Source organism: Stegastes partitus, unplaced genomic scaffold (genome assembly GCF_000690725.1).
Source record: "Stegastes partitus isolate 25-593 unplaced genomic scaffold, Stegastes_partitus-1.0.2 Scaffold425, whole genome shotgun sequence".
NCBI classification, from domain to species: domain Eukaryota; kingdom Metazoa; phylum Chordata; class Actinopteri; family Pomacentridae; genus Stegastes; species Stegastes partitus.
The window spans coordinates 405,347-422,582 of NW_007578156.1; the positions used below are offsets into that span (position 1 = coordinate 405,347).

The window sequence follows — 17,236 nt, forward strand, 5'->3', positions numbered from 1 at the left end:
CGAGTCGCCTGGTTGTGGGACGCCTTACAGGACTGGTTTGCGGTGAAGGTAAGCGCCTGCCATCACACCATCTACTAGTGAAGCGTGCAATATTGGAAAACAGTCGCCTCATGTGTAAAAAAGCCCCCGTGGACGTGTACCATACCGGGGTTAATACTTAAGCACTTATTGATATTTTATATTTATAATTACGTGATATTGCTTTGTAGAAATGTGCTTTTTCTTTGATATGAAAGAGTCTTTCTTTGTAGATTCTTGTCCATGAAGTCAAATTAAATAAAAAAGAGAACAATTTCAACGGTGGCCCTTTTATAGGCAGTGTACAAAGGAAGACCCTGTGAGTGTAACGTGATTGCTCTCATGTAGGGAGAGCAGAGGGACTGCTCAGACGCAATAAGACGATTCCTCTTGTTAAAAATCACATCTGATGTTTTGTCGCCTTGGTACAGGGGGTGCTGGTGGGTGGCTGACGTGAAAATGTTTGGCCTACTGTCACGGATTTATTATACAGGCGCCTCCTCCCTCCAATCCACGGCCTGCTCTGCCCAGACTGGCACACCCACCCCGCCGTCACTGTGGGAGAGTCGGTTGGGCCTTGTGGGCTTCCTGGTCCTCAGCTCCGCCTCGCCTCGATCTGGCCGGACAGGGGAAACACTTCTCAGTTAAAGAACAAAAGCAACAACGGGCGGACCGAAGGAGGGGACGAATAAACGGCGACTCGGATTCAGACCTGAATCCCACGGATTGGAGATTTTTTTTTTGTGTCCTCTTCGCCGGGAAATTTAGCCGACGACTGAACTCCTTCGACAGGCGACAAACTTGGTCGCCTCGCATCTTTGTGGCTCGACCGTAATCCGTCGAGGCGCTTGATAAATAAGACAAGGGTCAAACAAACACACGGACGGTATTGTTTCACGGCTCTACCTCTAAACTTAGGCCATAAAAGAAGCGGGGTGGTGGACGGGGAAACTCCGCGTCGCTTTTGGTTTTCGTTTCGCTCGGACGGACCTCGGGAATAAAGGGTTGTTTTGGCGTTTTCGGTAAGTTTATTTTTATGTTTCAGTGAAGCGTGTCTGACGGCGAAGTGCGCCTGTGCAGTGTGAAGCGTTTTAGTTAGTACGCCATAAAGGGGGGAGACACTGGACTGCTATTGTCACAGACGCACAACAGCAACTTTTGCCGATTTTCGTGGCATGAAAACAAAAATAAAACAAACTAAAAAAAAAAAAAACTCTATATGAGACTCAAAGCAAAACATGGAACAAATCGGGGGGCCACCTCATGATCTCATTCCCGTTGGTTTGTAGCGTGTCACCAGTGACTAACGCTGTGATTTCATAATTGTAAGCTAATGTTTGTGTTACACTTCCAACATTTCTTTTGGTGGTTTAGGCGACCTGAGTCGTCGGCCATGGCGTAACCTCCCGACTAAATGCGCAACATGTCCTCTGCTCCAAATAAAGAACAGCTCCTCCAAAATGACCAGTGCTTACTTATGAGACTGTGTGGTGTTGGAGTTTCAAACACCTGGTTGGTATGTTTTGGTGAAGACTGCAGTGGGTTAAAAAAAACAAAAAAAACCAAACAGTGATCCAGAACTTTATCTGAATTCCTTGTTTTCAGCCTTCTGCCCATGATTGTGATGTGTTAAAGTGCTAGTCCAACACCTGTTGCTTAAAAAATCTATTTCTTTCTATTGTGTAATCCAGTTCATGTGCCCAGACTTAAGTGTGGCTAATGTAAGTTGTTTTCTCTTTCTACAGGTTTCTCTCGTGGCCGCTGCCTTTTGTGACGAGGCGACGCTTATCTTCCACGACTGAGAACTTGGAAGTGGAACAAAGCCTGACTGGGAAGAAGGGGTGAGAAAGTAGGCTGTGATGGATTTCTCATAGATCCCCATGCCCCTTCGCTCCCACCCCTTTGCGACCAATCCCCCCACTCACACAAAACAAAAGTCAGCCACCACACTTTGGGGGGAGGGGAGTCCCAGTCTGGACAGAGTAGCTATACGACCAGTTTCATTGAGAGTTCAGAATAAGGAGAGTAAAGCGGGGTGGGGGGGAAGGGAAGGGAAGGGAAGGGGACACAGCTGTCAGATAATTGACTCTGAGAATGAATGAGAACAGAAAGTTCTGAAAACATCAGTGCGTACTCCTAGGAAAGAATTGTCCTCTTCACTGTGATCTTATCTGTGAAGTTAAAACGGCTCGACAAGCAAAACAACAACTAAATTGCTGCTTTTGTTTCTTTTGTAGGTGACGCAGCCTATTGCGATAGCCCAGATGGCAGCCTACATTGAAAAAACCAGCAGAAATGGACTATTTGTGGGCATGAAGGAGCCTTTTGAAGGAAAAGTAACGGAGACAGAATGTGAAGGAAAGCTGGAAGCTAAACACCCCGCCAAGGACTCGCGCCACCCTGCCACCTCAGCTGACAGCAACACAAGTGGGGTCGCGAGTTTCACCACCAACCACAACTCTGTTGTGTGCCTCCCTCTGGTGTCGGAGGGACTCAAACTGGTATGGACACAGTCTGATCAGACCCGTGAACTCGACGCAATCCCAGAGCTCGTCCAAGCCTTTAACTTATTTCCATACCCGTCATCCCGGGAGGTTAACACCCTGGCCCGGGTATGTGCCTTGCCACTGGACAAAGTTAAGGTGTGGTTTATGGTGCAGAGAATTAAATATGGTATCAGCTGGTCATCGGAGGAGATCGAGGAGACACGACGGAAGCTGGCAGTGCCTGAGCTTCAAGATGATTCCACTGAAGCAACTGAGGAAGCCAAACCAGAGACCAAGAGCAAAAGTTTTGAGGAATTGGTTATTGACGATAAGGAAAGCGATGAAGAGGAGGCTGCTCTGTCCACCGTCATGCCCCCGAAGAAGATCCCAAAGTGTGAGTCACCAGATTCATATAAACCAGCCAAATCCACTGCCCCGTGTTTCAGTTCCACCCTCCCACCTCCTCAGGATTCATATTTCTACCGCCCACCAGCAGACACGCCAGCAACCACAGCAACTGATGGCTCCCTCGACCTTTCAGAGTCGGCTTCACGACCGCACCGTCACGGACGCTACAAAAAGACTAAAGTTCAGCTTGCTGCCCTTCGCAAAAGCTTCCTGAGAGAGAACTGGCCTGCAGAGGCGGAGCTCAGACGACTGCAGGAAGAAACTGGCCTGACTCGTAACGACATTCGTAAATGGTTCAGTGACAGTCGTTACCAGCTACGAGTTGGTCGAGGGAGCCTGGCAGCAGCACAGAACTATTCTCACCACACTGCTGTTAGCAGCAAGCAGGATCAACAACCACAACCTCTTCCACTTATTTCTCAAAAGTCTCGTCAGCTAAATGGGGTGAAAGGCCATGAGGGAGTCCGCAGCAATGGGATTAGAAACTCACATTTCTTTCAGACCTTTTTGTCCAACAGCCTGGAAGCATTTGGAGAAAGGGTCCTTGATGCACAAGGATTTGACGTTATTGAGGATCTGTCTGGTGATGGAGACAGTTTGAAGGATGAGGAACAAATTGAAGAACAACCTTTACAATTGACCAAGAACTGCAAGGTTGAGCCAGATGTTCCTGTGGAACCAACAAATGTATTAAAATCCTCTCCCTATTCTTCCCCCTCCGGCAGTCCACCGCCGACTGCCTCACCTAATAAACCGCTTTCAAACAGAGTCAGCACATCAAAGAAGTCTGTTCACTCAGCCAAAACCAGTCCCTCACAAACACCCTCACGCTTCTCAGGGGCTTCCACGTCGTCGAGCCTCACTCCTGCTGGGCGACCAAGAAAGACCAAGCAGCAGCTGGATGTGTTAAAGCAGCACTTCTTGCGCTGCCAGTGGCCCAAGAGCGAAGATTACACTGAACTTGTTAAGCTCACAGGTTTACCTCGGGCAGATGTAATCCAGTGGTTTGGAGACACACGGTATGCTGTCAAAAACGGCCAGCTGCGATGGGTGAAGGGGGTCCGCGACCAGTTCCTGGCAGAACTTGCTGCCCAGCAAAGCAGCAGTGGTTTTACAAATGGAAGCGGCACATCCCTTCGGCTTGGGGGTCGCAAACGAAAATCTCATGCAAACGGAAGTGGAGATTCCCCTGATATGCAGCCGTTAATGACATACTACCATTCAACAGGCCCACTACATGAAAAAGACCTTGACTCTCTATGCAAGAAATCCAGAATGAGCTACCAGCAGGTGCGGGATTGGTTTGCAGCTCAGGATGTTGCGGAGACTGATGAAGAACCTACTGTTACTTAAGGACATTTCTACAAGTTAGTGGGGGTCTCCTCACATGTTTGGTTTATATTGCTTTAATTGAGGCAGGTTTGTAACATTCAGTCTTCCCAGTACAAGCCCAAAGTCAGGTTTGTGTTTTTTATATATGCTGCATTCCCTGCTTATCCTAATATATTTGGACTTGAATTATAATTGTGCTGCCTGTGTTACTGTAAATAGGACAGTAACCTGTACACTGGTTTGCTATATTTTTTCGAGCTCATTATTTTTGTTTAGACATCACTACTACAGATTTTTTTTTTAGTATGCTATTGTAGCAGTATAATTTAAACTGGTTGTACTTTTGGTACCTGGCTATAGCAGATACTTTACTGCTCCGTAAAAAAAAAAAAAAGAAGAAAAATCTCTACATTGATGAATTTGTTGAGTGATCGCTGTGTGTAATCATTCCTTTTACAGCCAATAATACCTTGTCATGAAAAGCACACTGGACATGTACACTTTAAACTGACATCTTGCACTTTGGTTTTAGAGCCTGCTGCCATTATGCTAATTAAATCCAATAATTTCACATTTAAAAAAAATCCGTTCATTTCACTAAACACGAATTCTCAGCTATACGTGTGTCATTCTTGATACCTGAAGCCTATGGTCATGCTTTTTCAAAAACAGCATGATATAGAAAATAGAGTTACATCTGACGTCTACGGTGTATTTCTGAAACACATTCCCTGACTCCCTTGTAGACGCTCTGCTGTAATACTTGATTTTGAATACTTTGCTTGTCGTTTGCGTATTACATATTTGCCTCAAGGTTGGCAGTACTAAGAAGCAGTAACCACATCAAAGTCATACAGATGTCAGAATTGCCTACATGCTCATTGATTAAGTCAGTATTTTTATATCTCTTTTGTCTTAATAGGTATAGGGTGTGACCTCATGGTTTTTAATGTAGACAAACTAGGTAAGATAACTGATGGGGGCCCACATACTGTATAAGTAGCAAAGGATTTAAATCCAAAGAAAATTACTACTTTGTCAACTTACATTATGATTTATAGCACAAACATTATACTTTCAGGTTATCAGTTCATGTATTTATTAGTTATTTCCTACATAGCTGTGTTTGCAAGAAGAGAAACCTCCACATGCTAAAGTACCTTTTTAGCTGACGTACAGAGGATGAAGTGGGCTTTGAGTTTAGTTCCTTAGAAATGTCTGGAAAAAGGTTAGATGACCAGAAACTTGACAAAAGCAGTGTGCATCACTTTGTTTCGTCATCCTGTTAGTCATGAGAAGCTAATGTGTCATGCTGTGGGGAAATGTCCATAACACGTAGTGTCTTCCTTTGCCGATGTTTTTAATGTGTTTTTTTTTCCTGTTTGAAAAAAAATCTCATTTGCACAATTGTGTCACTGGAAACCAGTAAAAGATTTGCCTTTATAACCGTGTATGCAAACAGTTATTTCAGTGTGCTGTAAAGCTGATTACGATTGCTATTTATTTTTAGTCCATGCAAATTCTGTCTTGTGAGCGAAGGCAAGTGGCTGTGAAGTTAATCTGCAGAAAGGCCTCTGAGGTAAATTGCTGCTAAAATGTGTTTCTAGAAATAATACATTACCACAAATCCAGCTGCAATTATATGGCAGTTTAATGTCTTAACAGCAGAACAAGGTACATCAAGTTAACATTCATGTAGGTAAAACAATGTACACAGCACTTTAGGTTTTTGGGCAGGCATAAAACTACAGTAACGTTTTGGGTCCTAATGACCAACACGAAGACTCTATAACTAAAAAAGCTGTCCCCAGGAGTGTATGCACCTATTGAGTCAATGCCTAGGTGACTGTACTGACAATCCACTCATAAACGGGAGCTGCAAAACATTGGGAGTCTGCGTTCTGAGGAAGACAGAAATGCACTGACTCAGTTACCTGAGAAAACCATCCCATCAAGAACATTTAGAAATGTGATACGATGCTTCATGGCAGAGGTTGTTTAGAAAGCATTTCTCACCTTGTAGGAGTGCTGAAGGATGTGGGTGTTCCTTTTCAAAACAGAGGAGAAGGATTTTGACTGAGGATGGCATGCGTTCAGTTTCTGATTTGTTGAGGCAAAGTATTCGGTTTAACTGCAGGCGCGATGGCAGAGCTGCAAGAGCTTGATCACAGTCACACTTACTGTATTCATGAAGAGAACTGTGGCTGGACATGGAGGTAGTTGATCCAGGAGTCTGATGAAACAGAAACATGGTAAAGTGTTTTCTGTATTTCATGTAGAAAAACCTCAAACTAAATTCTATGTATTTTTAAACTTGGAACCACATGGAACGTATGTTGGACAAAAAGCTTTGCTTGATGTTTGGATTTTAGTATTAAATAAACACTATAAGGTGTGAATGACACAGGAGCCAAGGGGGAGCTTGTCTTGTCTACTCGTACAAAAGCTCTTGATGTTGACAGTATAAAAATTTTGCCACGTTTCTTCTTTTTTTTACATCGTCATCATCATGGATCATGTGTAATATTGGGTTATTATCGATGCATGACTGATGCATGACGGTGATTCATCTCTGATTCACTTTAGTAAACGCATACATGCGGTTTTTCGTCATCAACGCATTACAGCCCAATATCAAAACGTTGACTCACTTTACTTCAAAAAGCAGAAAAAAAAATCTTGATACCAAGTGATGTAAAGAAAAAAAGACAAACAGAACAATTCCAGTCCTCTGTGGTGCTCAGAGTACACACCAGCAACTACTCTTCAACAGTTTCATTATTCTTAATAATAGGAATAGCGACTAACAAAAGATAAGTCAAGTGTTTTATGAACGTTGCATCTGTCATTTCCAACCTCCCCTGAAGGCCACGGTGTAGTTTCCACATTCTATCCGACCAAGCATCTGGTCTAGGAATTTGTTATTCTGATTGAGCATGAAAATTTGTGCTATTTCTGAAGGTTTCAACCACATCTGGCAGCCGTCATCCGTGGAGGGAGTTACTCAGTTGTCAAGGTGATACCACCTTCAAGCGGTTAAAGACAACAACATCCTCTAAAGAAGACCATAAGACGCAGATGAACCCTCTGAAAAGCTCCAGTAAAACCTAGTTGAATGCAACCTGAGTTAAGATTTCAGCAACAAGAAGAAGTTGCCATACAAATATACACACATTTTTTTATTTTGAAAAAATGCACTTGATTACCAATGATTACCATGAGATTAATTTCGGTCTGAAAAGCAACATAGATGGAATATTGGTTTGAGACTTACATGAAGGGAGAAGGTCGGACCTCTGTCTCTGGCCCACCTCCGAGACTCTGCTGAGCCTATATGACTGAGACCCAGACAACATGTGAATGTTTACATGCTGTCAAGAATGAAATCAACTAGAACATGATGATACAGTGTGATGTGTACCTCATAGGTCTTTGACGAGGGGTAACTGGTGAAAGAAACATGAACGAGCTTATCGTCAACTTGAATCAACACATCTAAAACTGAGCAGCTCTGAGAACTGTAACAATCCAGCTTTAATCACTGAGGTTACCTGGGGAGGTGACAGCCACAGGAAGTGTCATCCTCTGAGTGCTGGGAGTCAAAAAAAAAAAGTAATAGTTTAAAAGCCATACATGAAAGTTTTCTTTAAACGTGTAAATTAGCTTTTACCCTTCAGTGTGAAACTGTCCTGGAGAAACCTGTGGCACAGAGAGTGTGCAGACTAAATTAGCTTTGTAACTTGATTTTTTTGGCAGCTTGAACATTTTCTTTCATAAATCTTTGGAGCACTCACCCTCCTCTGAGAAAGTGGCTTTTTTAACTCGGCAGTTTCTCTTTTGAGCTCTGAAAGCTGCTTTTTTAAGTCCGCATTCTCTCTCTTCAGCTCTGAGAGTTGCCTTGTGGCAACAGACGAGGGAGGAAAGGTGTTTGGATTTGATTTACACAGCGACAGAGAAACGATGGCAGATATTAAAGTCACCTGTAAGCCTGCTCGGTGACTTCCTTCAGACGCCTCTCTAATTCAATAGACTTGTGCTTGAAGTGTGCTATGACTCTCTCCATCTGTGTCTGCTGAAAAGTCGCAATCTGAGGAGCATCAAGACATCACTACTTAACGTCATTTCAGTCAAAAACGTAAAACAATCCATAAATCAACTTTGGCTGGTGGATAACTGCTCAGAGATTTCTGAATGTAACAGCACAGCAACACTGAAGTGCATTCTATTTTTCCGTCTCTTGCTGAATGGCGCACTGACTCGATATTATTTGACTCTGACATCTAACATCTTGCGACAACAATTACAAATGACAGAGGAAAGGGAGCTTGGACCTGTGTGATGTGTTGCATCCGTGACTGGATGAGCTTCATAGGGTCCTTGAAAAACACTTTCTCCTGTGGCTTCATCTGAAATAGAAATTTGCACAGATAGAAATCGTTGGCTGTGTGAAATAAGGTCACAGTCCATTGGCGGCGTTGGACAGTAATTTACTGTGAATATGTCAGACGCACCAACCTCATCACTGATGGCCAGATAGCTGCAGCTCGCTCCACATACACTGCACTGCTCTGAGGTAAGACACACAAAAAAAAAATCACAAAAGTCATTAGTGCCAAGAAACTTTTCTGTCACACCAGATCAAATCTGAAAGAGAACTCTGGATATAATGTGAAAGTAAATTCATTTAGCTTTGGAGAGAATGTAACTCTCTTACTAGACTGAATGCACGCTTCACAGCAGATGTGGCCACAGCTGGAGACGGCAAACTTCGACCCTCTCTTTGTGAAGCACTGGTTGCAATGGAACCAGTCCATTTTTAGTTCTTTGTGCTTCCTTGTCTGCAAAGAAATGAAAGATCACAATAAACAAATTATGTTAGATTAAATGTTACACTACCTGACCATAAATAAGTGGACAACCATGTTTAAATGCATTTGTGTACCTTCGGTCTTGGGTTATTTTTTCATGGTTTTGGATCATGAAACAGAAACAAATACAAACATTGTTGTTGACAGCTGTGTTCCCAATTATGTGGCAGCACTTTGGTGAAGACAATTGCTTCTTTTCCTATAATAATGCCCCCATCCCAAGGTTCGTAAAGAAATAGATTTTTTAGTTTGTTTAAGGCCTGACCTCAACCCACTTCAACATCTGTGGATTTAAATACAGCAAGACCGGCCTGAATGTTAAGTAAAGGGTGTTGACGTTTTCAAGTGTAGTCGCACTTCTGGTCACGTAGTGCAGCAGTATGTAGATGTTCCTTCCTCAGGCTCACTTATCGCAAAAACGGCACCAGTTTTCAGTGGCTCTTGATAGCCATGTCAATTGCAAACAATAGGCATTTACATTTCTAAATCCAAAACATACGTATTGCTTGTCATGTATGATGTACACTTTACGTTATTCATTAAGAACACAACAATATCATCCATTAAAGAAAAAAAAAATACATAAAAGTTTGAAAATATACAGAATATGAAAACACAAGTCTTGACCAGAAATATATTCAGTTATATGCTAATGCTGTAAACGGAGACAACATGAGAAAGTACGAGCATCACTTTTTAGCTAAAGTAATGCATTTGGCATCACAGAGGATTCTGGGTGTCACAGTTAGATGGCTGATAGGGCACATTTTGGAAGGACATCCAGGGTTTGGGCAATATACTCTCTCATCTTAAGTGGTCATTGAAATCATCTGAAAAGTATTTAATTTCAAATGAAGCTGCTTTGTGACAAATCTGAATCATAGCGCAGCAAGGATGACTTTCTAAACTTGAACATGAAGTACTTAAAATACACGGGGCCCAGAGAAAAAGTTGAAAAGCTAATTTCTATTGTTATAGTTAGAAAATGGGCAAATTGAGCCAACTGAGCACCAAAAGCTAATGAGCTGTTCAACTCATGACAAATTTCTGACCAATCAATCCCCACTCTAGTCAGATGTGGCTTTACAGGACAGTGATCAGACAGCTAACCGGCACACAGGCGCTCCTTTGACCATGACTATAAAAAGCCACCTTAAAATGCAGCTTTATTCAAATGACACAATGCCACAGATGACAAGAGAGAGACGAGAGCAAGCTGCTGGCTGGCATGCTGGGTGCTGGTATGTCAGTTGGAGCTGTGGCTCTGTAGCTTTAAAGTCCACAACTCCACCATCTGTCATCTAATAAATCGTTTCTCACAGCATGGTGCGACACACGACCTGCCACGCGATGCTCGGGATGGACGCGTCTGACAGTGGGACTCTGTCTCCATAAACACCCGCCAACTTCAACAAACTCTTCAGGAAGAGCTGGAAAACATTCCAGAAGCAGCACCAACAACTTTATCAACTCTACGCATTGCAGATGTGCACTTGTGATTTCTGGTCTCTGACTCCACTCTCCAAATGTCAATTACCACTTCCATTATAGACATTCTGTTGTGGAGAGGTCTTTTGTTGGAGCAGCAAATACTGATATCCCTATATTTAAAAAAATGGATTGAATAAATAAAACATTACATCCATCCATCCATTATCTGTACACCGTTTAATCCTCACTAGGGTCGTGGGGGGCTGGAGTCTATCTCAGCTGACTCAGGGGACACCCTGGACAGGTCACCAGTCTATCACAGGGCTACACTTATAGACAGACAACCAAGCACATTCACATTCACACCTACAGACAATTTAGTATCACCAATTAACCACAACTTGTTTTTGGACTGTGGGGGAGGAAGCCGGAGAGAACCCACGCTGCACGGGGAGAACATGGAGACTCCACGCAGAAAGATCCCAGGTGTCAAATGCGAACCAGCGACCTTCTTGCTGCGAGACAACGGTGCTGACCACCGTTTCACCATGCAGCTCTCGATCAAACATGAAGTCATACATTCAGAAATCAGATTTATGGAGAGGAGTGCATGTCACAAGGGAGTCTTTCTCTTTTGCCTCTGCAAAGATTACACAACAATACAATACAATACATATTTTTTAAATTGCCAGTTATATCGCCACAATTAACAACACTGTAGGGTTCTAGCCACAGTATTTGTGAGGTTAATTTCCGCAATGTAAAGTGTCCAGATTTATCATTGGTTTCATTACTTTCCATAATGTATAACGCTGTAGAGTCTCAGCATCGATCTGTATTATAGTCAAGTAAAGCAACATTTTCTATCATTTTTGCAGAGTTCAATCTCTAATATGTACATTACTCAGGTATAATTACACCTTAAATGATACTATAAGGTCTTAACTGCAATATTTATTCTTGTTAGATTACTTCTGTATCACCAATCCCAGCTGCTGTCTTAGATGTTCTATATGAAAACACTGTCTTGACTATTTTATTTTGTTCATGTTGCATTTTTTACAATCTTATCTGTTGAATTTGCTCTCATCCTACGAATTGACTTATTTTTTTGTAAAGCACTTTACAGCTTTGTTGTCAAAAGGTAAATCATATATACAAACAAAGTTATTATTACTGTTATTATGCCTGAAAGAGGCCTACGACCAGGAAAAAAACAGTAAACACAAAGTGATGTTTGTTTGTTTTGTGATGCCTTTAAAAATAGTATTTAAAAAAGTCAAATTTTTATCATTTTCGTTCACTTGTTTTCCAGCTTGAATCAAGTAACTGAACGAACAGGTGACAGATGGGTTCAAGCAGCCATTTTACGTTCATGCTAAAGGTCACAGAACTTGCTAGCTAGCTTGTTAGCTAGCTTAAATTGTGAACATACTTGTGAGGTTAGACAAAATACTGGAAACACTGACAAAACAAAGACAATAAGAAACACAACTTTCAGTACAAAAAATACTATCTCTGTAATTTTTCTTCTACCTGAGTCTCTCTTCAGGAGAAGCTGAAGCTTGTTCCCGACAGAAGAGACGTTTCACGGCAGCTCAGTTTAAAAGACCCGCCTCGCGCGTACGGTTCTCTGTTCTGATTGGCTGAGGGACGTAAGAGGCGTCAGTGTTGACAGGTCAAAATAATGAGGTCCTAAATACATATTCTATGTGAAATAAATTCATTTTATTTTGAAAGAAAATGAAGATTTTTTTTCCCCTTTGGCAACATTCCTTCTTTCCCTGCTGTTTTATTGCTGTTTTCAAGGTTGTTCTGTCTTCACTAATGTTTGTCTTCTTTTAATGTTTTATTTTTGTTTTCTAACACTATGCATTTTAATGTTCCATAAAGCACCTTGTAATTCCAGTTGGAAAGGTACCATAGAAATAAAGTGTATTATTATTTAGTATTATTATTGTTAGTAGTATAGAGATTTGCCTGGGAATAAATGTGGAATTTAAAAAATCCATTCATTAATCAATCCATCCATTATCTGTACACCACTAAATCCTCACTGGGGTCGTGGGGGGCTGGAGTCTATCCCAGCTGAATCAGGGTGAAGGCAGGTTCACCTGGACAGGTCACCAGTCTATCACAGGGCTACACTTAGAGACAGACAACCAAGCACACTCACATTCACACCTACAGACAATTTAGAATCACCAATTAACCTCAACATGTTTTTGGACTGTGGGAGGAAGTCGGAGAACCCGGACAGAACCCACGCTGCACGGGGAGAACATGCTGCGAGGCAGTGGTGCTAACCACCGATCCACCTTGCAGCCCCATATATCAATCCAGAAACTACAACAACAAAAAAATCCATTAATTATTTGCCATTTTTCACCTTAGAAAGTATCATTAGGAAACCTTAATCTGTTTAGCACCGAGTAATGTCTTTTCTCAGTGATTTACTCCATGAATTCTTGGAATTTTACACAACCTGACCTTTTAAAAAACCAACCTCTGGCACCACATGTCACGACTTGTATATATGTTCGCTCATGGTTTAATCATAGTCTTTTGTAGGGCTGCATGATATTAAGGGGGGAAACTGATACAATATTTTTTTTTCTGCAATATGAATAAAAACCAGAGTTTTTAATCAGATGACCTAAATCACTATTATGAAATAATTAATTGCAATAGAATGACTGGGGGTGATTTTGTCAGGGAGTACATCTGCCTTTAACTGGAAAAACCAAAAAAAACCAAAATATTTGGAACCCTTTGCATTTTCTGTCACACTAGCAAGGACATTCAAAATATTTTACTTTTTAATGCAGGTTTCATTCAGGTAATATCACCCAATTTAACCTGTAATGTTTCTTCAGATATAAGGGTGGATCTTAAAAGAACTGATTTTTTGAATAGTTAGAATTTGATATCCTCTTGATGAAAGAGTTTGCAAAAATTGACTGGACTTGGTTTTTCCCCCCAAGTTGTTCATCAGAAATATGGTAATCAGATTTTGCTTCATTATAAACCACAGCCTTGTAGTTTCACAGACAGTCACTCCTCCAGAGCAAATGTTTCCCCCCCAACTGAGATTTTCTGACAGCACGATCACTGTTCACACTTTGCCTATAACCACAAAATTAATAAGACAGACTGAAACTGATAGTTACGGAGACATGAACTGGAATTATTTCGCTCTCAAGATCCATCCCATAAAATGAAATCTCCTTTTGAGAGAGTATGAATAAGCATTTATTGGCACTCTGATGGTAGACGAGTAGGAGGTGTAATTCTGTGCTTCCCCCCTCCAATGTTTGGCTTCATATGAGTTGTACAATTGTCATTCTGTGTAAACATGTAAGAGCTGCATTTTTTCCTAATATTTGATGTAGTTTATATATATTGCAGTGACATCTTCCAGCTGTGCACCTTTTTGAAAAAATAAAAGCAAGCTATAAAGACCATTTAAAGAGACAAGACAAAAGTAAGTCAAGTGGATGCATCTTTAATGGCCTTGGATCTGAAATACAGAGACAACCACTGAGCTTTTAGAAGCTTGTGTAACTTAGAATAAAAACCCAAATCAGAGTGAAGGAGCCAGTTGATCAGACGGAGCCATTCCTGTTGGGAACAAAGAGTTTGAGGGCAGTTGAGGACAATGATGTGCACATATTTTAATTTAGTTAGTTGCTCACTTTGATATCTCAGGAATCAGTGACGGTAATGGGCCCAAGGACTGCTTTACGTTCGACTCCATGCTTCCCTGCAAAGACAAGAATTTTTAGATGAGTGCAGCGGGACCATTTCATTACGGGACACATCGCGCAAATGGATACCTGATGCCAGACTTCTCGTCTTCCTGGACTTGCAGCTGGTTTCACAGCAGTCACAATAACTGCTGTATGTAGGATGATCCAGCAGCTCCCAGCTGAACACAGCAACAAGACATAAGACAGTGATTAGCTGGGGTTTGACTCTATCTCACATCAGAGGCTTTCTGCTCGACCATGTCTGAATTGTTTGAAACTTTATCATAAACTATAAATACTTAAAATGGTATCTGAAATTAGAGTATTCTAAATTATTATTGTGACTAAATATGGTTAAGAAAATATCACTAATTGACTTGTGTTATATTTTTTTCTTAATCTGTGCTTAAAGATTGGACTTTTCATTACAGCTTTAATTTGTTTTTCATATTTTAAATCATCCATGAATCAGGCTATTTGATCTACTAGTCCAGTATTGCAGATTCTGGATACAATTAAAACAGTGAACATTTCGGCTTTTATCTTTAATAGTCCCTGAGGTATTAACACTTAAACAGCCTTAATTTTAGTACAAAAAGAGAAAAGAAAATTTAAATACCTGCTGAAAGTGGGTCAACAGGTAACCAAAAAGTTTAAGTTTCTTCATTTAATAAAATAAGTTAAAACTTCAGTTGTCTATATAAATATTCCTACTTCATGCTTTAAAATGTTGATTTGCGCAGTAGACTTTAGATTCAAGGATTCAGTTTTCAGACAAATCAGAGATGCTCAAACAGGAATGTTTCTAAAAATGTGATATTTGAGATTGAACGACCCAATTCTACTACGAAATGGTCAAACATTAAATATCCACTGAATCTCTACTGTTGGGTTCCCCTTGATTCTCCCAGTACAGTTTACTTAAAGACATAATTAAGTTAGGTCTTTTACCCATGATCTTTAACATAGTGACAGGCCTTCTTGGTGTGGTCAAGAGCATTGGGGTCCCAAGCCACAAGGTTGCAGTGGATGAATACCTGTTGGATGAACAGTGTTCGGACATTTACAAGTAATATTTGATTGAATTTCTCCCCATGGAGCCTTACATTTAAAGAAATAACCACTTACGTCCTCTCCCAGAGCAAACTTAAAGGCTTGAAGGGACAAGCGGATCTCTGACGTCTTCACTCTTGGTTCATATTTTGAGCGTGACGTCTTGCTGTCCATGAGACACCTGTGTGGTTAAAACAGCAACAAACATTTGAGTTACTTGAATATCTGGCCAAAAATAAAAACCAGTAGGTCAGTGATTTGTGGCTAATGTGAGAGTCGTACCCCTTATTGGTGATTATTGGGTATAAATTGCTTTCATGCTGCAGCTCCGGTGTTGTGGCAGCTACACATTCATCCAGAAGCAGCAGCAAGGGCTGATGGTGCTGCTGCTCCACGCTGGCCATGATGGGGATGAAGGAGCCCAGGGAAAAACTGGTGGATTCGGCAGGGCCAGAGAAGTCCGCTAGAGCCGCAGATACAGAGACGTTATCGGGCTGTGGGAGTCGCTGAGAATTTTGTCATTTTCATTGAGCAGGTAGGAGCTGATCAGGATTCTGTATTTGGTGTGAATGGGTCTCACGTTAATGTGTTGAGTGTCAATTTTACCTACAAAATGGTAGGAACCTTTCTGTCTAGGTAGGGTTTCCAACTGGATGGGGACAAACCAGTTTTTGACTTGCATTGTAGAGGCTAAGTCAATGCTTTCAGCCACTGAAGGAATCCAAACAGGAAAACTGATATATTACCCATGTCTGATGAATTAAAATCAAACTCCTATTGCTTTATGATACAGTTTCTTTATTTGATATCCAAATTTTCTTAAAGTGCATATTTCTGGGCTGCTGCTATAGCTCAACTGGTTGAGCTGGCGACCCATGTACAGGGGCTATAATCCACGATGCAGTGGCCATGAGTTTGAATCCCGCTCATGACCCTTTACTGCACTCATGACCCACTTTCCCGTCTCTCTCTTCACTGGCTGCCAAAAAAAAAACAACTCCAAAAAAAGTGCACATTTCCAAATCACCATCCATACATACAGCAATTTTCATGTGTGTTGCTCAACGGTCCAAAACTGGTTTGTCCCTTTCCGCTTGGAAACCCTATCTAGACAGAAGGGTTCCTACCTTATGCAAGTAAAATTGACATTCAACCCATTAACGTGAGACCCATTCACACCAAATACAGAACAGCGTTTCCTGATCTGCTCCTACAGAAGATATGTCGTCACACCCACCATTCATAAGTCCAAAATGGAACACGAGATCATCTCGATTGAATGTACTAAACACTGGTTCATAAATGGCTGGGAACCAGTCTTTGGGCCTGCGCAAAATAAAGATTAATCTCAGCATTTAATCTGTAGAGCTCTGAAATCATGATCTTGTTTGCTCATTTTCTCACTTAAAGTCATATAAACACCAACCTTTCATACGCACAGACAACAGGGAGAGTGAAGGAAGGGATGAGAGAATTAGGAGGAGAATAGTAAATCAGATCATTGGTGTACATCAGGTGATTCCCGGTAACCTAAGAGAGAGAAAAGCGTCACTGACCTGTAGGGATGTGCTTTATTCAAACACCCACTTCTGAGCTACTCACCAGTCTCCTGAAGTGACAATCATTGAGGTCCACGCTGAAAACAGCCTCTCGAACTGTGACGCTGGTGGGAAAGCAGCTGCCCAGCCGGAGGAGTGAGGTGTCGGCCTGCGGTCTGCTCTCGGTCCACACCAGCGTCATGTAATCAGGCCTGCAGTCCAGTTTCATGTCTGTTAGGGACACAGTGGGAAGTTTCTGCTCCATTAATGCAGAAAATCACCATCTTAAAAACATTTAAAACGACCTGAAATATTACCTGCATTGACTAAACCGGCAGCTACCAGGCTCAAGA

At 41.6% G+C, this 17,236-nt stretch overlaps 3 protein-coding genes across 4 annotated transcripts; 1 reads left to right on the forward strand and 2 right to left on the reverse strand.

Annotated features, from left to right (window-relative positions):
• The first annotated feature begins 582 nt into the window (after positions 1-582).
• Positions 583-5,687, forward strand: homeza (homeobox and leucine zipper encoding a). 2 transcript variants are annotated; one of them, XM_008286014.1, is made up of 3 exons: positions 583-1,040; positions 1,764-1,867; positions 2,256-5,687. In XM_008286014.1, the coding sequence occupies exon 3, from the start codon at positions 2,283-2,285 to the stop codon at positions 4,263-4,265; it is 1,983 nt and encodes a 660-aa protein (XP_008284236.1). In that variant the 5' UTR covers positions 583-1,040; positions 1,764-1,867; positions 2,256-2,282; the 3' UTR covers positions 4,266-5,687. The 2 variants fall into 2 exon arrangements, with proteins under 2 accessions (XP_008284236.1, XP_008284235.1); XM_008286013.1 differs by having other exon boundaries at positions 1,764-1,859.
• A 388-nt stretch (positions 5,688-6,075) lies between these two features.
• On the reverse strand, positions 6,076-9,058 carry LOC103360311 (RING finger protein C14orf164). Its single transcript, XM_008286015.1, has 12 exons — positions 8,959-9,058; positions 8,760-8,812; positions 8,576-8,650; positions 8,225-8,331; positions 8,039-8,141; positions 7,915-7,943; positions 7,796-7,836; positions 7,666-7,690; positions 7,519-7,582; positions 6,426-6,477; positions 6,261-6,291; positions 6,076-6,145 (listed from the first exon to the last, which is right to left on the reverse strand). Exons 1-12 carry the CDS (start codon positions 9,056-9,058, stop codon positions 6,076-6,078), a joined length of 750 nt encoding a protein of 249 aa, XP_008284237.1.
• A 5,189-nt stretch (positions 9,059-14,247) lies between these two features.
• LOC103360320 (zona pellucida sperm-binding protein 3-like) lies at positions 14,248-17,148 on the reverse strand. Its single transcript, XM_008286024.1, has 8 exons — positions 16,948-17,148; positions 16,772-16,875; positions 16,583-16,671; positions 15,628-15,808; positions 15,421-15,526; positions 15,244-15,329; positions 14,380-14,471; positions 14,248-14,306 (listed from the first exon to the last, which is right to left on the reverse strand). Exons 1-8 carry the CDS (start codon positions 17,146-17,148, stop codon positions 14,248-14,250), a joined length of 918 nt encoding a protein of 305 aa, XP_008284246.1.
• Positions 17,149-17,236: the final 88 nt, after the last annotated feature.